General features: G+C 42.5%; 1 protein-coding gene across 2 annotated transcripts in view; it reads left to right on the top strand.

The window, feature by feature from the left end:
* Positions 1-177: 177 nt before the first annotated feature.
* USP7 (ubiquitin specific peptidase 7) overlaps positions 178-24,027 on the top strand; it is a 71,166-nt gene continuing 47,316 nt past the window's right edge. For both annotated transcript variants that reach the window (XM_041401425.1, XM_041401424.1), the window contains exon 1: positions 178-714. In XM_041401425.1, the coding sequence (XP_041257359.1) occupies positions 633-714 (82 nt within the window). In that variant the 5' untranslated portion in view covers positions 178-632. The remainder of the gene's footprint in view (positions 715-24,027) is intronic.

Below are 24,027 nucleotides of genomic sequence, written 5' to 3'. Positions count from 1 at the left end.
CCCCGCGCAGGTGGCGGCGGCCCTGCGGGGAGGCCGCGGCGGCGCTGTTCCCCTCCCTCTCTCGCTCGCTCCCTCCCTCCCCGGCTGCGGGGCTGTTCCCCCTCATGCGGATGTGACATTTCACGGCGTTACCGCAGCCGCCATTTTGAGGCACAGAGCGCTGGCGGCGGCGGAGCGGCAGCAGCGCGCCGGGGCTCGGGCGACGGGGGCGGCCCGCGGGGCCTCCCCGACTTCGCAGCGCCGCGGACACCTCGCCGGGGGAAGGGGAAGCGCCGGGCGCCGCCGGGCCCTGACTCCGGGTCTCCCGTCCCCCCCTCCCGGTCCCCTCCCCTCCGGCCCCCGGGGAAGCCGCCGCCCCCGGCCGGACCCTCCTCCCAGCCCCTTTTCCCCGACCGGGTGCCGCCGCCGAGATTGGGCGAATAGCGAGTAAATACGTGCGCGTCTCGCTGCCTCCGCCGGCGCCCCGCTCCCTACTCGCCGGAGCCCCGCCGCAGCCCCCCGAGCCGGGCGCCCAGTCCCGGCCGCTGCCGAGGCCCCGCCGCTCCTCCGCCCCTTCCCCTCCCGACACAGGCCCGCAGCCCCCCGCGGGAAAGGCCCAGCCCGCCGCCGCCGAGCCCCAACCCCAGCCCGACATGAACCACCATCAGCAGCAGCAGCAGCACCAGAAGCCCGGGGAGCAGCAGCTGAGCGAGCCCGAGGACATGGAGATGGAAGGTAAAGCCGGCCAGGGCCCGCGCCCTCAACTCCGCGGAGAGTTTCCCCCTCGCCCCTCTGCCCCGCTCCCGGGGCTCCCCCACCGCCGCGTCCCCTCGGGGATCCTGGGCCGCTCTCCGCGGTAAACACGCTCTGCCCGGGCCGCTCCTGCTGCCCCGGCACCTCCGGGGCGCGGGGAGCGCTGCTCGGCGGGGCTGCGGGGGCACGCCCGGGAAAGTTGCGGTGCGGGGTCGGGGGGAGACGGCCCGGGGGGCTCCGCAGGAATTTGCACCGCGGGAGGGGGAGGGCGCGGGGGAAGCGCCGCTACAAAAGGAGCCCCGCGCCCCCGGACCCTCGGAGCCTCCCGGCGGGCGTGGGGCGAGCTGGGAGGGGGGCACGGGGGTCCGGTCAAAGTAGTTGCCGTGATTCCGGGGCAGGGTTTTGCCTGGGGCGGGCGAAGGGGACGCGGCTGTCGCGGGGCTCCCCGGCGGGGCGGGCGGGGGGCTGCAGCCCTGCCCTGCCCGGCCGCTCATTGTATGCAGGCAGCTACGCTGCTCGCCATTTTTAATTAACCCTCCTCCGAGGGTTATTTACAGAACCCGCTGCCGGCCGGGCCTGCGCGGGTCGGCGGGCAGCGCTGGCCATGTGTAGCGCCTGCACAGCCCGCGGCCCGCATCCTGCACCGTCATGCAGTTGCGCTGGTTCCATAAAGGAGGCACTACGTTTGCATGTTCCCTACCCCCGTCCGGTATAGTCTCCAGTGCTGCCTTTAGCGGGGCCTTTTTTTTTTTTTTTTTTCTTTCTCTTTTTTGCATTGTGGTGTTGTTTTTGCACGCCCTTCCCTCGTCTGAGCAACACATTCCATCTGAATTCAACGCTGTAAAATTATTTTGGGCAAACGTACGGCAGGGTTTCGTTCCGAAAGGAAGGACGGCCACAGTGAGCTAGCTACTCGTACCGATTGACTTTGAGGTCAAAATCACCAACTACCTAAATATCTTTTAGAACGCCTGGCTGTGAAGATGACAATTCTTATTCAGCCGTTTTAGTCAAGACTGACATAAATACTCACCAGCACAAGATATTTTGCTTGGAAACGGGACAATCGACTTAGCAAATGTACCTTTCTGCTAAATAATAACTATTGAAATTGGGAGGAGTGAAGGTGTTTCAGTGGAAGTTTGTCACAGTGACTGTGAGATTACATTTCAATATTAGAAGGTCATTATATAAAGCCTGGCTTATAGGTGTCTATTTCATATAATAATGGCTAAAACTTATTTACTATCTAAGTTACTCTTCAGTTCTGTTTTAGTAAAATCTCCAGAGCGATGTTTCTGTACAATGGGACAGATATGTAAAAGGAGTTGATTCAAAATATACCTCCTGTTTGTATACATACAAGTATTAGTGTCTTGTGAGTTACAGTTTCCAGCAGATTGTTTGACAGTCATCTGCATTTAGTAATCTGCATTTTCTCAGTGTCCTTTTTAAGTCCTTTAGAATATTGACTGTATTTACTGTGTTTATTTTGAATTTTTGTGGGCTGGATGCTCTGCCATTCTGGGCGCACTGTGACATGCTGGACATTTTTATGCAGTTTAAGGGTGTCCTGAACTTCTCTGGATTGCACCCCCTCTGCCACTGGGAATACAGGAGTCCCAAATAAATGCAGAAATCACTGATGGTTGTGAAAATCATGCTGGTGGCCACCTCCATTGGAGGAAAGAATCTCTGAACGTGTCAACATAGTGACACTAAGAATACATCATTGTCTCAGAAATCTGTTTGAATCTATTAGACCACACACAGCTGATTCCAACTGATATGACAAACTTGGTAATTTTTGAGACTTTACAGAACTGTCCATTTGTTTTAAACCAGAAAAGTTTAGCCTGTGGAGGATTTTCCCATATTTGATTTTTCTTAGAGAGACATGTTAATTGTACCGGACTGCAGAGATCAGCTTATTGCTAACTTTTATTAAAAGTTGACATCATGGGTATATATTAATTTAATGTGTAAAACAATGTTTGTCATCTTAATATATGGGTGTTAGTGCTTTCTTTATAGATGTTTTCAAGCAGTGAGGAAAAGGCTTAATAACATGTAGTTAGCTTAATTTTAACATGCACAGAGCAGTATTGGATGCCATTCTTCAGTGAGTGATCACATTAGATTTAGGAGGCATGTGAAGAATGCACAGTGGAAAATTGCACATCTTGATTTGAAATTACTTGAAGGTTTGCTTCGTCTGTGTACAGCTATACTAGATGAACAATTTTTAAAAGAGTGAAATAACAATTTTAGATGTAGTAATCGAAGTGTGGAATTAAACTCTTCACGGTTGAATCAGATACGGTATTTTGAGTGTTTGCTCTCATGCCCCTATTTTTTCCTCTCCCCTTTCCCTTATGACTAATATACTCTTCCTTGATGACCTTATGGGCACTGTGTAAATGAAAGTACTACTGGACAGGGCTTTTGGACTTCACAAGGGATGAAGACATTCGCTTTAGAAAGAAAACTTAATCTCTGCATCACGGAGGAGAGCAGCTGCGGTAAGGGCCAGGTACACGCTCAACAGCACCGGGGGATGCAGCCTCACCTGCTTGCAGTACTCGCTGCAGTGCTGTGTGTTACTTGTCACCCCTCTGTGTATTTGGTGCTGGTACCCGTGGGTGTTAGCAGTCAGCTTTAGACTTACTGGGGCTTGGCAGCAGTGATATGTGGACACAGAAACTTTAAATTTCAGGGCACAGTAGGGATTGTGTCCCTGTAGCTGCAGGCAGCTACTTCCAAAGTCTAGAGGACACTTGGACAGCGCAGTGTTTGCTGCTTCTGGCTGTCCCCTCATGTGCCACACCAGCAGTTGGGCTACTGCACCTCCTGGGACTATTACAAACAGAAAGTGGGGGGTTAAGATGCAGTTCAGGTTGTTGGTTCACCTTGCAGTTCCATTTAGCGTTGTGTGAATGTGGTGAGAGCATTGGGGCAGGAAGGACCAAGAAGGGCAGCTTGAGGTAGCACAGGTGCCAGCAGTTACCTGGCCAAATTCTGTCACTGGTCCTGCATTCTGTGTGCACCCCTCATTTATTCACTGCTGCATAAGAGCATGTGATTCTGGCTGCCTTGGCTGCCTTTGGGCCGAAACAGAGTGGGAGTGTGCAGATGAGCCGTTGGTGCCTGGGTGTTAGATAAATTAACAGTTTGGGGTGGTGATTAGTAAATTATCCTGTGGAAATTTTGAAGAGTTTATTTGTATGCTAAATAAATTTAGTGGAAGAAATAAATAATAGCTTTTTCTGTACTGTAAGTAGGGTGTGTAGTTTGCTTTATCATGCAAAGAGTTACTGCTCTAGCGTTGCTAGTGAGTTGCTCTATAAAGTGTAATTGAATCCAAGTCTGATACTTTATATATGCTTCCTCTGTAACATCTTTTCACAAATGCGTGAGCTTCAAAGAACTCGGCTTCATACAAATCTGCAGTTACATGTTGCATAGAGTTCTTTAATGAAAAGTCTCTCATTTGCAGCTTAATAACTGTAAGTTTCCCTTGTTTATAGTTTGAATCTGGTTTTTTGTAGGTTCGGCCTCTGCCCATAGTTCCATAGGTACGTGTGTTTCTCATTAGGAAAGTTTCTTTCCTGAAGTAGCCAGCGCAGGCTTAGCAACACAGTGTCACAGGCAGGGAACAGCAGTGACTGGTAGTTCAGGTTGCACACTTGTGTCCTGTCCTTGTGTCAGCTCTGCGGCCTCTCAGGCAATGCCATCTTTTAAGTTTTCCCTTAGTTTGGGCAATTTAAAATTGAGACTTGAATTGCAGGTGAAATGATGCAACATATGTACAGAAAAACCCGGGAAAAAACTCAACATGTCTGTGTCTATGCAAAAAGTTTAAAATCACACTATTTTGCTGTTTCCATGCAGCTGAAAGTTTGAGCTCCGTGCTCATTCCTGTTTTGCTCATTACTGACAGAATTTGCTAGATTTCAGACCCACTGTGGAATACTGGTCTCAAATACTTAACTTATTTTTGCCTGACTTCTGAATGCTTGCTTCTCTCTCATGTTTTGTCCTCACTAGTATTCTCAATTCCTGGCAATCTAATATAATTTGCATATATAACCCATTGTTCACTTCTTTCTCTGCTTGCTTCTATGCCTTCCTCCTGAAGGCCTGTATCCCTCTTTTTCCCTGCATTCCTTTGCTGTCTTCTATGTGCTTTTAGCCAGGTGGTGATAAAATTGAGAGAATATGCAGACTAATTTCATTATACAGTTGTGGGTATTTGCTTGTTTATATGTTCTTCCTGCCCCTTCCCCTCTCCAGAGTTTTCCATGAAATAGATGATGGTCAAGCGAGGGGGTATAAAAATGCTGATGCAGTGGACAAGGAGCAAAGTTAGGTTAATTCTGGGGTTATACCTATTGCAAAGAACAAGGCCTGGCCTCTTACTTGCAATAATGATCATGTTTGGTAGCTCTGGAAACAGCTTGCTTGGCCTTGGGAGAAGATGTGGATTGGATCATTCTCAAGTAGCCACTTCATGCCAACCAGGGAAACAGCCTTGGTGGCTTCCGAAGAGTGCAGGCTATGTCTGGAGTTCCTTCTGTGCATTCTCCATAAATCTCCACTGTGGATTCTCAGTAAGTTGTCAGATTTAGTAAACTCTCTGGGAAGATGTGGAAATAGTGGGATAGTGGAAAATGTGTGCAAGCTTCAGAGGGAAGTGCAGATCCCACACTCCCCAGGATGAGCTGTGTATGTCAAACTTCCTTACAGCACTCCAGTTGTTCCATGCTGTTGACTGAATTCAAAAGTGGTAAAAACTACTCCCTGTTGTTCCTAGGGAGTTAAACAAAGTAAAGTAGCAAGCTGTCAAGTTGTATGAGGAGAAGCAATAAGAGCCCAAACTGCTTTAAAAAAGCAGGTGAAGATAGCTATTTAAAACTACCCGAATCAGTTTCATTGCTGCAAAGTAATTTATCACAAGAAAATCTAAACAGTGCATCCCGCCTGTAGCAGTTAAACCAGTTTAGCCAGTACATCTTGCATGACATCATCTGATATTTGGGGTAAGGGTGAAAATGAGCTGGTTTAAATCTTGTGAAGCATCCAATTCTTCTTGAATGATAATAAATTTAAAATAGGGCATTGTTTGCTTTAGTTTGTGCTTTGAGGTGCCTCAGATCAGTTGCTTTAGTTTGCCTTTGTATCTTGGGGCTGTTGATTGTGAAGCAGTAAAATACTGGGTGGCTTGCAATACAAGCTATTAGTAATCCATAGCAAGTATGCTTTTTCCCCTGAAATACATATGTGTATTAATATATTCAAAATCTGCTACAGACTGATTTGACATTACCAGCAACAGGGTTAACAGTTATTAAAAAAATGTTCTGACAAGTAGAAGGGGGGCTGGAGATGGGCTATCTTATTTGTCAGGTTATGAAATATATAGTGTTGTTTTCTGAAACATTTCCATTGGTCACTCTAATGTATTTTGTTGCAGTGGTTATAGCAATTTAATTTCATATAGTAGCAAAAAGAGTGAAAGTGCACCTAATAAGTGGCAATGGCTGTAGCATAATCTGTGCATACTGTTGCGGACTTAGACTGCAACATTTTAACATTTCTGCTAATTCATTTATTTTTCATCTTGCCTTACTGATTGTAGTAAAACTATTTCTATAAGTTTAGAAACATTGAATAGGGTTTGAATGACTTGCCAGCAAAATGAAGAATGGTCAGCTTGGAAATAGTGTCTTATTCTTTGATTTGCCTAGATTCCCTAGAAGGCTGAGATTTTGTCCACTAGAAATAATTAGGCTTCTGGAAATTAGTAGATGGATTTTGAAAATACCATGCTGGCTATTTTCAGTTTGGGGAAGACAGTGTTACTCTTACTGTAGTGTCTAAGAATCTTGGGGATTCTCTTCCTAACTTAAAAATACATATGAAAATGTTTTATATTGGACTTGATATGGTGTAGAATATCGCAATTTGATTGTCCATTGTAACAGCATGGGCATATTTGTTAGGCAAAATGTATTAAAAATATGGAGATTAAGTGATAAATTTTGAGAAAATTAAAATTCCATGCTGTAATCAATACAGCATAGCTCAGTTAGTGTTTTTAATTGCTATTTGGCAGCTGTTTGAAACATTACCAAAATAAGTCATTCCTGACCCGTATAATAGTGAAGATTTAAACAAAATCATCATGCTCTGTAGCATCAAACGTCTTAGGAGAACAGGATGTTCACTGTCTGCAAACCTGAGTTCTCCCTGACTGCAGCTGTAAAGTGAGCTCCAGAGTGATGCCACTCAGAGAAGGTGTGCCAGGAGCATCCTACTTAACTTGGGGAAGGAAAAACACTGTTCCCTCAGCCTGTTCTTGCATATGTGCTGGTGTGTGGATCTAGACAGTCTTCCAGGTGTCCTGAACAGCATCAGCTTTTCTGCAGCAGAACCAGCCCCTCAGCTGGCACTCCAAAGCTTATTACAAGCCAGAGGAAGATGATGTGGATAGTAAGCTGGGATGTCATATGAGGAGAAAGTTCAAAATAGATTTTTTTTTAACAGTACTGCAGTATTTTGAAACCTAGGCGAGGTGATGAGTTTTTTTAATGTAGTAACATCTCTTTGATATGAAACATAAAATAGCTGGGAAACAGAACTTGGAGCTTTATGTGTTGTGTTAAGTGGTTTAATGCACTCCAGTAGAACTTGATTTAAATGCAGAAATCTGTGAAAATTATTAAGGTCATTTTTCATAATTTCCCTTTTCCTAGTGTAAATAGCAGAGGATATGTAGGAGTATCACTGGTGTTCACTGAGCTCTAATCTTGATCATCTGATGATTTCACAAGGCACTATGTAAGGATGTTTTTTAAGAATGTGGCATCTCCAGCTGTGCATGTGTGTTCTGGTAAAGGTCTAAGGGCAGTTCTGGTTTAGGGTTACCCTAATACAACAATTGGATTAATTTCTGCCGTGTTTGAAAAAAGGAATGGTTCTGCATTCCCACAACAGAGATTTTCCTCCCTGTGCATTTCAGTGAGTTTTTTAATATTCCTGATACTGTTCAGTAGAACTTTGATGGAGATTTTGATGAAGTGTGAGACTACATTAAAACTTGGTGGTGGTTTTAAACTGCAAATACAGCTTAGGAAGTTAATACTCTTTCTGATAAATAGATCAGACATTAGTGGTGTAAATTGGTTTCATAAAATACGTAGACAGTGAATTAAAAAGGTACAGACATTACATCTATCTTTAGTAGATAAGGTAATAAATTATGTTATTTATTTTAATATATGACATTTAAGAAGGGAGAAATTACATTTTTAAGAAGAGAAACAGACTTCCCAATATAAGACCAACACATTGTTGTGGGAGGAAGCCACCCTGTCCAGGCACTGGGGCAGCTGTGCCACCCTCTCTTGTTGCCCCTGTGTGCAGCTGAGCCCTCATCCCTCAGTAGAGGAGGAGGACTTTTGGGGAGGTGCTTTGAACTTGCCCACGTTCTGCAGTTCTCCCCCCGTGCTGGACATGGCTGTGGCAATGGCAGAGGCTTGTATACCAGCAATATTATATCCCAGTGTGCAGGTATTAGGGTCTAAAGGTTGGTCACCCTGTGCCTGGATCTGTATTTCTGTTCATTGCTATTTTGCCCATCAGCTGTGATAAGGGACCATGATGGAGCCAGTCCTACCAGGTTGCCTCAGCCCCCTGTAAGACTGTGCTCTTTAGCAGTGTGCAGTTTTTGGACAGTAACCTGTTGCATTTTTTAGTCTTGTCAGTCTCTGATTGCTGGAAAAGAATGAAGAGATTAAGAAATGTTTGGGGAGTGAACATTTTCTTTTCTTTTTATTTTTTTTCCTTCCTCTCTCATCTAAAAATGCATATTGTCTTAGTCAAGGTGGAATTCTGTATCCTGGTACAGGTCCATGGTGATTTCTCCATCATCTTGGCTGTGGCAACGGCAGAGGCTTGTATACCAGCAATATTATATCCCAGTGTGCAGGTATTTGGCTGTGGCAATGGCAGAGGCTTGTATACCAGCAATATTATATCCCAGTGTGCAGGTATTAGGGTCTAAAGGTTGGTCACCCTGTGCCTGGATCTGTATTTCTGTTCATTGCTATTTTGCCCATCAGCTGTGATAAGGGACCATGATGGAGCCAGTCCTACCAGGTTGCCTCAGCCCCCTGTAAGACTGTGCTCTTTAGCAGTGTGCAGTTTTTGGACAGTAACCTGTTGCATTTTTTAGTCTTGTCAGTCTCTGATTGCTGGAAAAGAATGAAGAGATTAAGAAATGTTTGGGGAGTGAACATTTTCTTTTCTTTTTATTTTTTTTCCTTCCTCTCTCATCTAAAAATGCATATTGTCTTAGTCAAGGTGGAATTCTGTATCCTGGTACAGGTCCATGGTGATTTCTCCATCATCTTTGGTTTTTTTCAAGACCCGAGATCACTTCATTTGGATGTTGGGCAGAACCTGAATTCTCCCTTCCTGCTTACAAATCCAGACAGTTCTCTTGATGTAGCTGCCTCTTTGCTGCTCAGTAGTTGTGAAATGTGTCTCAGTTACTTATAACCGGGTATTTCTGGTAACTGCAATCAGGTACCAATTTTTAGGCACAAGTTTTCCTTCAGAGCATATCTTAATTCTTCCAGTTAGATAAATGATTAATTTGCTTCTGTTACAGATGCAGCTGACAGGACACTCATATGCTGCTGTGTGGGTATACAGGCTTCAGGTCCTAAGACAGTGTGAGGTGTATTTGTTGTAAAAGAAAACTTGCTTAAGCAGAGTCTGTGTGAACCTTTTATTGTTCATTAAATCAAGCTAAGGATTAGTTAGATTTCCTTCTCCCTTGGGAATAGCAAGGAACTGACCTCTTCTAAAGAATTTTTCACCTGGTTAAGTGTTAGTTGCTTAGTAATATCAAGGGGTGAACCTAATCCTAGAGAACAGGAGAAACTATTAGAAGTTGAACACAGAGATAATTCAAATGTGTCTGTATATGATATGAATTAAATACTGTGTCACAAGGCACATGCAAAACCCTTCCTGCTAATTGCAATTAGAGTACTGGTGTTTCAGTTTTCATCTGCTTTCCTCTCATTCTTCCTGTGTGGCTTTCACCTCCTCTGTTTCAGTCTGACTGCTTCAAATATTTCTTGCACTCTACATCAAAAAACCAGTCCCCTTAAAAACTAATATAACACTTCGTAGTATTTTTGTCATGCCACAAAGGTAACCATAAGCTTAAGTGTTGGGTTTTTTCTTTTTTCTTCTTCTTTCTAAAAGTGTCCTTATGGCTGAGGAGTTAAAAATAAGCAACAGTAAAATCAACCCCAAATCTGCCAGAACTAAAAACTGACTAATAATTTCTTTAAAAGTAGTTAGTTCTGAAAGCTTAACCACAGAATTTTATAATAATTGCTTGCTTTTTTTTTTTTTTCAAATATTCAGTTTCATATTGATTTAAAAACATTTCTTGTTTTTTCAACTTATTTTGTTCATCAGGCTCATGCTTTGACCTAATACCTGTGCCCTGGAGTGTGTCACCCAGAGCAGGAGAGGGGGCTGGTGTGGATGTGGTGGAAGGATGTGGTCCTTACTGGAAAGGATTCTTGTGGCTTCCCTCTGAAGGAGGGAGAGCTGTGCAGCTCCTTTGCTTATCAGCAGAGCTCTGCTGGGGAAACCCTCTTGATTTTGATAATAGCACAGATTAATGGGAAAGTAATTAGGAAGTTGCACAAGAATGGATCTCGTAGTGCCTGTGTCAGTTGCCTGTTGATAAGCCATGGCTGCTGTGTCCCCTGTGCTGGGCTGGAGATCTGGAGTCAGACCCAGGGGCTCTTCAGTCCCTGCAGCAGAGCAGGAGCTGAGCTGGCTCCGGGGAGGTTGGGTGTGGAGGTGGGACTGAGCCTGTGGGCATTGCCACTGGAGAGAGGTGTGTGTGTGGAACCTCAGCATGTGTCTTTAGGCTTTTCAACTCAGCATAAAAACACTTCAGCTTTGTTGGTCAGTGACCTCTCTTGATGGATTAAGAAAACATTCCAACTAATTCTGTAAGACCTTTGAGCATCCTGCAGTTACAGTGACCTGAGTGTGGTGAGAGCCCATGCCTCAAGTGATTCTCCTTAGTGTGTTTATCTCTTTGTTGTCTTTCAGATCATACATACCCCAGAATTGTGTAAATCTGTATTTCAGCTAATAATTAAGATTAATAAAAATTTAGATACTTCATGCCACCTTTGAAGAACAAAACTGAGGTCAAATCCAAGAATAGTATGTGATTGCTTGAAGTAAAGCTTATTCATAGTCTGAACATGAGCTGTGGAAGCCTTACTTATCCAAATGTGCAAACACTTGCATTTGCTGGTGAAGTTGTACCAGTAGCACTGAATTCAACTCAGACTGCATCTTGAAGGCCCATTTTGTTCAAGATTATTATTATTCTCACCTGGCTTTTGTTTAAATTAGTCCAGCAGAAGGCCACTTAGCAGGTGTGTGTGCTTGACCTCTGGAGCCAGAGGCATCAAGCATCTCCTGCATCCAAGGAGTCTCTTGGCTGGTACAGTGTCAGGTGGCTGTGCAGCAGTCCAGCTGAGAATAATGCCTGCAGGAAAGAGGAGCTTAACCCAAAATTGAGCACAAGCTGCACAGAGGGTCCTTGATTTTGGCCTGGGCACCAGACTTCATGATATCAGATGACTTTTACATGCTGCTGAGAGCCAGGGGAAAAGTGTCTAATTCACTTCAACACTGCTACAGAAAAGAGGTGTCTTCTAGAGCAGGGTTTTTGTCCTCTGTGCTTTCCTTTTGCCTCCTTGCTCATAAGGAGATGAATGAAGAGATCTGAATTTAAAACAACTTCCTTATTTTGTGTTTATTTTTAACCTAGCTCAGTTCACTGGTCTGCTTTATTATTTGGCCCCACAGACAAGTTGGTCAACTGTACTGAGGAGGCAGGAGGATGAGAAGATTCTTAAGCCATTAATGGCTTCTAGAACTTGTTTTTAAAACATACCCAAGACCCTTTATTGGGTACCTGGCTCCCCCAAGAAATGCATTGCAGGGCCGTAGCAAAGTTGCAAAGGTATAAAATCCAAGTTTACAGAGCTCTTGGTGCAGACACATGGTTTTACCATTACAAAAATTGAATGTTGTTCAGATGCAAACACTTCTGGGGATGAAGTTGTTCCTATTACAGGTCTGCTTGTGCATGTCTTCGTTTCTTTGACTTATTTTTTTCTTTTCTTCTCACAAGGGTATTCCTTGTTGCTTAATATAGTTTCTTGCATTTTCCAGCTTGGAGATACATCTGAAGGGTCTTCTGTTTTTTCACCTGTATAAAGTGGGTTGCTATTTTCTGATTCAAGTACACATTAAAAAGTCAAACAGTTACCTAATATAAAATTACAAATTTAAATAATAATATAAAATATAAATTTAAATAATAAATTAAATTAAATTATGATCTAAATGTATTTGTGGGAGTTTTAGTCTCCTGTCCAAGTTGTCTTTTCATGTGGGCTGAGAATTTCCAGCTTGCATTCAAACCTGGAGTTGGTGTTTATTGCAGCTGTTTGATCAGCCAAGGTTTCTGGCAAGTGTAATGGTACTAATTTAAACATGGGACACTGATTTCTGAAAGATGGTTGGATAATAAAGGTTTTTAGCAGGTGTGCTAGAAGCAGAGAGTTTCAGAGTTAACCTGATTCCTGATCTGGAAGGTTTTCAGAAGAAGATGCATGAAATTTCTGTCATTTTGAATTCAGCTTGAAGTGTGCCTATTGCTATTAGCGTCACGTTCACAGGTTAGACCTAAGAAGGTAAAAGTGGCTTAGAACTGATGAGCTTAATACTAGACAGGGTCTAGTTAGCATTGCTGGAGCAAAATGTTGGCAGAGATTACCTGGGCTAATGCTAATTTTTGATCTCTCATTTTTAATATACCTTGAAATGCACATTAACCACCTCAGATGCATGCTTTATTAAATCAAAGGATGGGAGTACAATAGAAGTATTTAAAAATTTGGCAGCATACAGTTTTGTAAATAGATATTCGTGTTTACTGGAGTAAGAAATTTTTTAAAGTAAGTGGAGTTGTTGAGCAATTACGGTTGATTTCTACCCTAAATATGGACCGACCGTTGCCTTCTGTGAGAAGCTAGTTAAACCCTTGGTGTTGTAAACCCGCTGCTGGTAGTGTGCAATTTGATTTCTACATCATGCTCAGAAATTTGGGGGGGTTATTCATTCGGTAACTTGCTTCTCCAGTGGGGATGTACTGCAGCCCATAGCAGTCCTGTTCCTGACAGCACTTCCTTCCTGGGGAGCCATCTCCCACCTGGGTGTCCTGTTGGGATGACAGGACACTGCTCTGTGCCCCTGTGTTTCCCAGGTGAGGGTGCCCCAAAGGTAGAGGAAGGGCTGCCTTGGGAGGAGAAGCTTTGAAAAGGTGTAACTGCTTCCAGAAGAAAAGCTGTGCCCTCCCTTCTGGTCCAGTTCAGAAGGGCACCTGGAGAAGCGGGCAGCTGGGAAGAAGAATGCCTTATTCTTGGCTGCAGCCTTGTCTGGGTGCTCCTTGCACTGAGCAGAGGAGAGGCTGGAGGGATACCTGCTCCTTTTTCCTGCTGCCACGGAGAAAGAAGATGGTGTGTTAGCTGCCTGCCAGGCAGGGAGTGGTGCCAGCACTCAGCTCACATGGAATTTTTAGTGGTATATGTTCACTTCAGAAGTTCAGCTTATATTCAAAAGATAGCTGTATACTTGGCTGTGTTGAGTGGCCTTGAATTTTCTGGGAGCTGGAACGCTTTCCTCACCATACTGTTTTTCTTTCCCATGTTGATTCACTCACCAAGATCTGTAAGTCCTGTAGTGGTTGAATGTATGCAGCTGCCTCCTTGATCTGCAGGGAAATTTCTACTGTTTCTGTAATCTTCAGCAGTAGCAAAAGCTATTTTAAGATGCTGTTTTTAATGGTAGTCCAGCACCTGAATATACCTGGATAATTTGATTTATGGCCTCCCCAGATTGCTTAATCACTTTCTGTGTTGTAAGATTTGGGAGAAAATACATATTGCTGTAAATATACCACTTCTAGTGGTGAGAAATGCCTTCTCCTTTCCACAGACTTCTGCCAGCTCTTTGAGATGTGTTCTTTCAAGCAACGATAAATACAAGGATTGGAGTTAAGTTGTTGGAGCTATATTGAAGTGCATGTTACCATTTTAAAGAGTTTGTGGAGCACCAGTGAGGTAGCAGGAGCCAGCAGTAACAGGAACAGCTCTTGAGTGCACATCATGTACCTGCCATCTCTGTGCATCACGTACCTGCTGAGGTTTTCTCTCATCCTCTCTGTGTTTCTGAACAAAACTCAAAAACTGAAAACCCTTAATGCCCTAGAACGCCTGCTTTTCTTTCTGTTTCCCCCTGAAGATGAAACATCATGAAGGTTATGAACCTGTGTAAGCACAGATTCTGATTGTTGGATGGTGAGAAACTGTATTGCTGGCACTTGGATTGCTGATCCTGTTCAAGATCTGGCCAGACCAAGTACACTAGTATATGAAATAAAATGTAGGGTCATTTCTTTGATCTCAGATAAAGTATTTATGTAAATCAAGTATTACAATAATAGTGCCAGTAATACTAAAATAATCCTAAATTCTATAAATAATACCAATACTGCTGTTTCTGATTTAGTCCTCACTTACAGAACAGAAAATGTGAAAGCTGTATCTTGTTGAGCCAATCTGATTGTATAGTTGTTAAAAGTGATAACAAAAATCTCATGGAAACTCTTGTACATCCAGCAGACTTTTTTTCTAAAAAAAAAAAAGTCATAATTGTCCCTAGAACAGCAGTTGTAACATGCAGTGCTGTTGTGTAACAGGAGTTTGTCACTCCATGCTGGTTCTTAACCTCAGTGCAGAGGGATGCCAGGATTCTGCTGGAGTGCTTAGGACCACTGTCTTGAGTTTGTCTGCACGTGTGCAAATGATGCATTTATTGGTAGATGTGGAATAATCTTTCCTCTTCCCCAGTAGCTGGAGCTGAGCATTCAAGTGGAAGTTCCCTGTACAGCTCAGCAGGGTGAGTTCAGAATTGTGCCCGAGAATGAAGCTTGCAGGGATTGGGAGTGTGCTCAGACTTAAGGGGTGCTGGGTTGCATTAAGGCAGGGAATAAGCACAACATGTTGGCATTGAAATCCATACATTTGTGACCTTTCTGTTTGCTTGAGAAATTTGTGGCGTTGATTGCTAACAGGATTTGCAGAAAATAATGAAAATACTCTTCCCCCCAGTTGTAAACCTAAATTTGGCTGTGAACATTTGCATGTGTTAGGTATGATGGCAATAGCAAAAGTTAAAACCAGGCGCCTCTAAGTTAATTGAAAGGTGTTTCTCTTTGTTCTGGGGTCATTTATTCTGTGACAGCACTTTGAAGTAAATATTTTAATTTTCAAAGAAGAGAGTGGCATTTGCAATGTTTTGAACACTGAAGGAGCACCTTTTTATCTTGTATTGTACAGCCCAGCAGTAGTGGATGTGGTATTTTCCTGTGTGTGCAGCCTGGTCCTTAGGGTGCATTGCCTCTCTCCTGCAATTGAGCTGCAAGTGGCTTAAATCCCAGGGCCCTGCCTTGAGAAGGGCAGGATGGGGAGATCCTACAGCTTGACAGAAGTTTTCTGATAAAATCCCAGAGATCTCTAGCATCCCACAGATTATCATCTAGATGTTTAGTGAAATATTTTGTTTACCCAGATTGTCCAAGTCAAAGTGAGCCAGAGATGTACTCATCCTGTCCTCTTGTCTGTGTTTCTCTCTTTCTGGTCTTGTGGGGTTTCTTTGATCTTAAAGCTTGTTGAAAATGCATCAATAATAAAGCATCCACAGGGACATTAAAATACCTGAGCTTGGCCATATGAATGTACAGTGTATGTTTATTTTAACATTTTTATGGTGGAAAGATGTATTGGGGGGGGAAAGGTACATCTGCTAGGAAGAAATCTAGACAATATGTTGTGTCTGATGGGGTTTGTGAACAAGCTTAAACAGGTAAAGACTCATGTTACATGTGCACAGATAAATTTCCTGTTGTGTAGCTTAGCTGTTTGAAGTATGCCAGTGTTGTGTTACCCCCCAGATAAACACAGTGCTGCCACTTGTAGCCACCTGGCTTCTGTAAGTAAAATAACTGAATATTCTTTGAAAAGGTTGGTTTGGTTCTTTTGCTGGTCTGAGAGCTGTCCCAGAGAGTAGCTTCTCCCTGATAACCCCCAGCAAAATAACCACTAAAGTAACCATCCTCTTCACTCCCTGTCTATTTTATCTTCTCCTTTTTTAGAATTGTCTTTTGTATCTCTTCTTATTCTTTATTGCAAAAGCACAGTGTGTCTCTTCCTTTCTTTCAGAGAAAAAGTTTCCCCCTCCGGAAGGGATAACAGTTGCAGTTAAATTATTACTGTCTCAGTAATTCTTAAATCCTGCTCTAATTCTGATTTTGACCAGTAACATCTGGAGCTTGTTTGAGGTTTGGGTCAGACCTGACTGTAATGGCATTTAAATTGGAGGTCTCTGCTTCAGTTCAGTTAGTTTAATGAATAAAAAAAAAAAAATTAGTTACTTTTCAGTGGAAAAACCTGCAAATAATGCACATTAATTGCAGATACTTCTTTTTTCTCTGTACTTATATTTCTTCAGCAAGATCGCTTAAATCAAATCCTCTCTGCTTCTGAAATAAGGAACATCCTTATGGCTTCTTAATTGAATTTTTTTGGTGAAAAAGGTCTGGAGCTAATGAAGTGCCAGGAATTATATACTAGACAATTTGTGGTGTACCTCTGTGTTTGGGTTTATTTTTCTCTTCTCCCCTGTGATCCACTGCCATGCACTATCCCGTGCTCACATCCCTTCAAGGAAAACTGTTCACAGTTTTAAAGTCATAGAAAAGTAGTCCAGGAAAAAGAGGGGCAGTGAGGATCCAGTAGTGGGGAGGACTGACCAAAGGACATGCTCCAAAGATATACTCCAAATAGTGAGAGCATTTGTGGGAGCAGGAAATGTGAATGGAGCAAAAAAAGTGCAAGTAGTGAGGTTTTCCGTCCCAGCTGTGTGTGAGGTTGTAGTGGCTGATGATGACACAGGTCACAAAACACTGCATTATTAGGAAAGAAAAATAAAGGGTGTGGAGTAAACTTAAGGGACTTCGCGTTGTCCTGAGACAAAGGAGGAATTATTCATCATCAACAGAATAAGGAATTTGAGATATAGCTTAATTTGGCGATGGTGTTTATACCAGCTTCTAGCCAGAGGTAAAGCAGGAAGGCAGTAATTAATTTTGGAAGTCCTCAAAGTTTGCTTCAGATGAGTGGCACTAGCAGTGGAGTGAAAATAGAAGTAGCTGGGAAGATTTGCTGGAAAGAATAGAGTATTGAGATTGGGAGTGTGTTTGTGGAATTAGGGTGTTCTGCAAAGCGTAAGAAAGATGTAATTCACTGAGTGGCACGCAGCAGCCGACTGTCCTAAAATGTGTTTTCAAGTTTGTTTTGTTGCTTTTATGGTCTAAGAATAGTTGACCAGAAAGCTATTGAAATACTGTCTGAGGATTTGGCTCATGAAACAAAAAATAAATGTAATATGTAGTAAGAAAGTAAATATGCAACAAACATGTGAGCAGTGAAATACAATTTCCTCTTCAGAATGTATTTCTGGTGAAAAATGTCCTAATTATAATTGCTGCCACATGTGAAGTAACTAGGTTTTCCAAAGAAAAAGGAGAAGAATTTTGACCAACTTGTTTTGTCTCCCTTTACAAGGGAAAACTAATTTGGATGATTATTTGGGATGGTGACGCATCAGGACATTACTGAGAGCACTAAAATATTCAAGAGCCCCACCATATACAATAAACTCCATCAGAAGCATCATTATCCCTCCACTCCTGCCATTTAGTTGCTCTTTAAAATGAAATTAAAATAAAATTACATAGGTGTGAGGTTTTCCTTCTTGACGACATCGCTCCAATTTCTGTTTTTGAAATAGTTGTTTGTATAAACCGTGTAGTTTTGAAGTTTGCAGCTGCAGATGTTACTGTATGAGGTACAGGGTTCAAGAAACTCTGTCTCTGATGAGGTTCTAAAAGATTGCTGGTTTAGAGGTGTTCCAGTGTATATCAGTAGGGTCTTCTTTATTCTTGCTTGTATTAGGAGTTGCTCAGGTTTGCAGATCTGAATTTGGCTGTTCACAGCTAATGTGCCTGTGGAGTACACAGCAGTTTCTTTGCCTCCTGGATTTCAGTGTGTTTGTGTTAGGATTTGGAAAAGCAAGTTAGCCTCAAAATCTGTATATGGCTGGGTCTGTATGCTGTTTTCTCTAGAATACAGAGTATAACTTCATTCCTGATTGTGATTGCTTAACTAATAGGCCTGGGGAAGCAGGGACTTGGTTCCGTGGTCCCATGGCAGCCTGTTTGGCACCAGAACAGCTGGTTGGCTATTTAACACTGAATGGTTAAACAGGAAAAGCTTTCTCAGTCACTTAAAAGTTTTCTTTTGTTTTCAGTAAGAAAAGAATGCGACTTAAAATTGCTGACAAAGAAAAAGTGATAAAATTGTCAGTGGAGTGCTTAACTGAGGATTATAAAGTTCCTGTTCTGCATTCTTTTAAGAATTCCATGGTAAATAGTGGAGACTGACACCCGACATTCCATACGAAACAGTTTTTCAGCTGTGTTATTTGTTTGAAGAAAGTTGTTCTCCTTGTATGCAGTATTAAATAATTAACACTGTTTAGTGCTAATTTTGGTGTCTGCTAACATTTGGATGTTTTCAGTACAGTAACTTTCATCTTCAAAGCAGTGAAGCTGATCTTCAGAACATTTTACAACAATAAGCAGCTCTTTCTTAGAGCCTAAGTAATAATTTTCTTGCATTAACACTTATGGGTAGAAGGGTTTCTGTCAGAATAGAAAGGGAAAATAAAGGTTAAATCTTAGTTAAAACAAATGCTGAAGAAAGTGTAAACTGCTTTGGGATTTAATGGTTCTGTGTTAGAGACTGAGGAAAACTCTTGAATCAATGCTCTGTTAAGGCTTCTAAAATTATTTTAATGATTGCTAGTGTTCATGCTACAAAGTAGAAGAAAGCAAACCACCTGGCAGATTATTAAGTAGATTAAGGCTGGCCAGAAATTTAGTGGTTGGAGTTTCTTGGGAGTGTCTAGACCCCAAAAATCTTCATGGAGACTCCAGTCAAAAGGGGACACTGATTGAGGGAAGGGGATTTCCAAATGGGAGCAGGATGGAGTAAACCACCCCACAGTCTGCTCCCTGGGGCACCAGCCCTGAGCCCTTTTCATGTTCAAGGCAGGGACATCACCAAATCTCCCATCCCAGCTGGGCACCCCTTCCATGCACAGTCATTCTGTGTTCGTCCTCTTTGGTCAGGGAAGCTTTTGTAGGCCATGGCACACTGCTAACAGGCGAGGCTGGAAAATTGAGCTTATTGTGGAGCAACCTCAAAAGCTCCTGGGAACTGTGTCTTTTAGGAATTTAGGAAACTAGTGGAGAATAGAGCTCTGAAATATATGTCTTGGAGAACAAGAAAGCAGCTTCTTTTCCAGATCATCCCATTTGAAAAAAGGAACATTTTTTGTTTTGCTCATTTTGCAGTTGTTAATTTTAGATGAGAGCGTAATTACTTCGTGTTAATCACGTCGAAAACAAATGTTAAAATTAACCCATAGTGTAGATTTCTTTTTTTGTAGTAGGAATGTCTTAAAATCATGGTTTACTATTGTACTTGAAATGTATTTGTTACTAAACACAGTGAAAACTGAATTTCAGTAGAAAAGAATGATTTTGTCAGCAGTGCTCCCTGTATGGCTGGCAGGAAGCAGTAAATGTTCCTGTGTTACCAGGCTGTGTACGTGTGCATGTGTATCAGTTCACATAAAGGACTTAACAAAGCAACCTCAAACCTCAGGCCTTGAATGGTTTAATTGTTGTTGTCATTTTCCCCACGGTTAATCTACACTTGTAAAAGCGACCCTGGTGTGAGGTTAGGATTTATCAGCACCGGGCACCCCACACTAATTGGTTCAGCTCTGCCCTTCACTGCTGAGATGCTTCTTCAGAGCAGTGCTGCTCGGAGCAGTTCCCTGCTCAGACCAGGAGGAAACACATCTGGGTGTGGGGGGCTGATCCTGCTCCCAGCCCTGGATGCTTCTCCACAACTGGGAATGGTTTTCCTGAAGTGGAAGAGAAGGATGACTTGGGCTTGCTCTTTGTTTTGGATGAAAAGTGCCAAACACTTTGTCTTGTCTACAGTAAAGTTTTATAGATTCTGCAAAACTGTTCTCAGTCAAGAATTTTGGGGTTTTTTTAATACTTCAGTCTAGTAACAGTTTTTTTGTATGAATGTTCTAAAGTTCCTTATGGAAACCCTGAATATTTGCATAAGATTAGCCAGCCTGGATTGAACAAAAATTGTTTAACCTGGTGTATTGAGGTCTGTGAGTGGCAGATGCTGATGTTAACCATGAGTGCAGGGAGGGGTGGCAGAGTTCCTTTGCTGCTGTGCACACCCCGAGGGTGTCTGAGCCTGGCCACGCTGCCTCTGTACCTTTTCACTGCTCCTCATAGAATCTTCTTCCATTCACTGCATCGCCTTTGGAAGTGAACTGGGAATAATAAAAGCTTTGTGTAAGTTCTCTGTGCTGCTGCATTTCGACCTGGTTAACAGCCTTGCTTCCCTCCTCCATCTTGAAAAGATATAGGAGAAGTAAAGAAGTTACAAGGAAAATAAAGATGGTACAAGGTATCAAGTGGCTGTTTAGAGGTAATATCTGAGTGGACTAGGAAGGGTCCTGGATAACTGAGGAAAGATGTGCTAAAAGTCTGGAGAACAGACATTGTTTCTTTAAGCTTGCATTCTGGTAATTTAGTATGAAGTCCCGTGTGCATTATAAGTAATAGAAAAGATGAAGAAGCCAAACCAGCCCACACGAGTCTTGTTTTACAGTTCTTCTGTATAAACAATACCTTTCTGCTTCCATATTGCATTCCAGATTGCTCTGGTACGCAGTGCACTGTGCTAAGTAGAGCCTGGAGTGGTCCTTGGTTGCAGAAGCTACCACCTCAAGGAAAATGTAATCAGGTACTGTGCTACTGAGATCTTCCAGTTGTGTATCCCAGCTGGGCAGGGTGTGCATCCAGTGGCATGGCAGAGATCACCACTCCTTGTGTCCTCAGGGACTGTGTGTTTGCATTTTTCTAGATTCACCATGGGACTAACTGATGAACTTTGGAGATGCTTTGGCCAGGGATTTCAGGCTGCTTTGCTGTAACAGCCACCTCTGAAGCACGTTCCATAGTTATCCTCAAAGGAGTACTTTCTTGTGAGCATATTTGATGTTGACTCCTTTACTATGCAGCAAAGAAGCCTGGATTTAAGCTTGTTTGTGTTGTCGGGTGAGAAGGAAATATGATTAACTGTGCTTGCCTGCTTTTTCACAGTTTATATAGTTATTAATGTTATTTTCCTGAATCTGTTTTACTTGTCTTTCCCTCTTCTCACCAGAGCATAGTCTAGAACTACCAGCTACCTGCAACCAGATAGGAATCTGAGTCAGATTCTGTGAGCCTGGAATACCTTAGGTATCTGTCTATTTCTGTGCACAGCTGGGAGCATAAGGAAGCAGAGGGAAAACAAGATCAGTGTTAGCAAATCTCCAATGATAAAGGAAGACCTTTAAAAGCATTACTGAAAATAACAGGAAGAAATGCTGGAGGTGTTAGATCCCTAAATGTGAGGGGTTTGGGCATATTGCACAGTTTCTGTTGCTTGGAGTGATCTTTTCTGTTAAAAGATAAATTAAAAGATGGGGCTAAAGTAGGTGATTTGTATTTTTTGCTCCTCGCGCCTATAAAATCAATTCCAGTGCAAATCCATATTGTTATCCAGTGTTGTTCTCTACTATGAAATTAATTTTGCTTTTAAACTCCAACATGGACAGATCAACAGTGTTTCAACAGTTTAAAAATCATGTCACTATTAGGAAAATACAGTCAAGCTACCTTCCTTGCTACTGCTAGTGTGAGCAAAACTCAGCATGCTCCAAGGCTGAGTCCAGGAGTGAGCAGTGCAATTAGCATTTGCTCTAAGGATGAATCTGGTCTCAAAACAGAGTTACAGAATCTGAATTGTGATGAATAATATTTTGACTCTGTAGCAAAGTTACTGCGCAGAAGCAGCGTACCTTCAGAGCTGGTTTGGGCAAGCGGTGTGTGTGCTCATACCCATGTAAGGCAATGTTTTGTGCTACTGGTAAACGTGCAAAACCTTTTTGCTGCTTAAGCCTATGGTGAGTGTTCAGTTATTGTGTTTAATTAAATAGATATACCCCAAGACTCGCTGAGACTGTGGGTTGCACTCGTCCAAAATGATATAGGAGTGAGTTCTGAAAAATTTATATGTCTGAGTAATAAAAATCGTGCTGGTCCAGGTGGTGGAGGTGTGTGCTTTTCTGGACTTCCACAAGGAAAGAGGGAGGTGCTAATGGGAGCAGAATCACTAATTACATAATGTGCGTATATTATTATCCAAATATACTCATTTAATTGCTTTTTAATTGTCTGTCTTAAACACACCAAGAACATGTCCACAGCACTGTAGCATGCTGGGTATAGTGTCTCGTAAATACTCTCCGGCCTTTGGACTGCCCTGGCTCCAGCTGAGGCTGCATCCTTTTCTTCCCTCTTTCAGAACTTCATTTTTTTCTGTGAGTAGTTTTGCAGCCTCTCTAATGATGGCATAGATGGTAGCTTTTACTGTTGCAGTAGAGAAAGCTATTACTTAGTAGAGCAGCAAAACATGAAGAGGGGTGTGATACTGGAAAAACACATTGTTCAGGGTGTGTTCGGTAGGTTGGGACCGAGTGCCCGACCCGCAGCAGAGATGTAATCACGCTGCCATCTCTGGAATGCGCAGAGACAAGACATGACGAGTTGGGGATGTTGCTTCTGTAGCCTTGCTGCTCTAGATACAGCAAGGAGAAGGTAGTGCAAGTCCAGGAGCTGCTGCCATAATAGGTCATGACACTTCTGATGTTTTGGCCTTTCCTGATCATGGAAGAAAATAATTTATCTTGTCAACTGTTCTAGTTATTGGTTTTTGAGTATTACAGGGTAGCCAGAGGCAGTCTTCCTGCCTTTCTTCCTGATTTGATAGTTTTCTGGAAGCATAGCCTAAGCTAAAAAAGCTCTTCAGACTAAGAAAAGGGACTGTGAAAGATTTTTCAGCAGACCTTCTCTGGTCCTGATGACTGCCAAGAGGTTGTGACACTGTACAATGCATAAAAGCCAGGATAATGAGACAGGCAGGTTGATATCTTCTGCTAAATAATTCCACTGTACCGAAGAAAAACTCATGCCAATGCTGCTGTCTACCTCAGTTGTTAAACAACTGGGGCTTAAAAAGGTTTTGAAAGATCCCTTCAAATTTGAAGGCTGCCTATACACACTCTTCACCAAGAGCATGGAGTTGTAATTTTGTTGGATAATTACAGGTGTGTTGTTAGTGTGCAAACTGAATTCTGGTTCATGCAGTCTTTCATCTGATACTGAATTATTCATAAAGCAAAGGGTTAAACTGCTTAAAGCAGGTAATTTAGTCACTCTTGGTATCAGTAAATTTTTGGGGTTACTTCTTCAGTGGCAGCTTAAAGTCCACTGAGTAGTTGTATTGATAATACTCTAAATGTGTCAGTAGGAAGTTAATTGCATTTTAAAGACATTTTAAGAGTTTCGTTTTGTAAAGTGCCATCAGACTGTTCCTGTCTTTGAAGATCAGCAGATAATAAGTTGCTGCAGCAAACTGCTTAGTTATAGAGCAGGTTCTGCCTAGGCTATTTTTTCTCAGCTATTTTTCTGTCCACAAAGTTACATTGTACCTCCCATTTATTTTCACATGAAGATAACTGTATCAGTGGGATGAAGCTTCTGATACTATTTATCTTACAGACTTATGGTGTTCAGGGGCATCTTAGAGTGTAACTGCTTTGTTTTATCTAAGAATAGAATAATCATGTAATCTATTAATACAATTTTGTTCCCATTCATTAGTTACATTGGTGCAGTTAGAAACCAGTCTGGCCATCCTGTGCTTTGTCAAAATGTCCTCTTTGGCCAGGCAGACCCAGAGATGGGAATGCAAGGCAGTAGCAGCATAATGATTGATCAGTGTAATAATAAGTGGTGGCTGCAGTGTTGTTACTGTCTGTCTAGTCATTGCTACATATTCTGTGGGC

Source organism: Onychostruthus taczanowskii, unplaced genomic scaffold (genome assembly GCF_017590055.1).
Source record: "Onychostruthus taczanowskii isolate IOZ18803 unplaced genomic scaffold, ASM1759005v1 scaffold19, whole genome shotgun sequence".
NCBI classification, from domain to species: domain Eukaryota; kingdom Metazoa; phylum Chordata; class Aves; order Passeriformes; family Passeridae; genus Onychostruthus; species Onychostruthus taczanowskii.
This window is presented reverse-complemented; position numbering and strand designations above follow the sequence as displayed.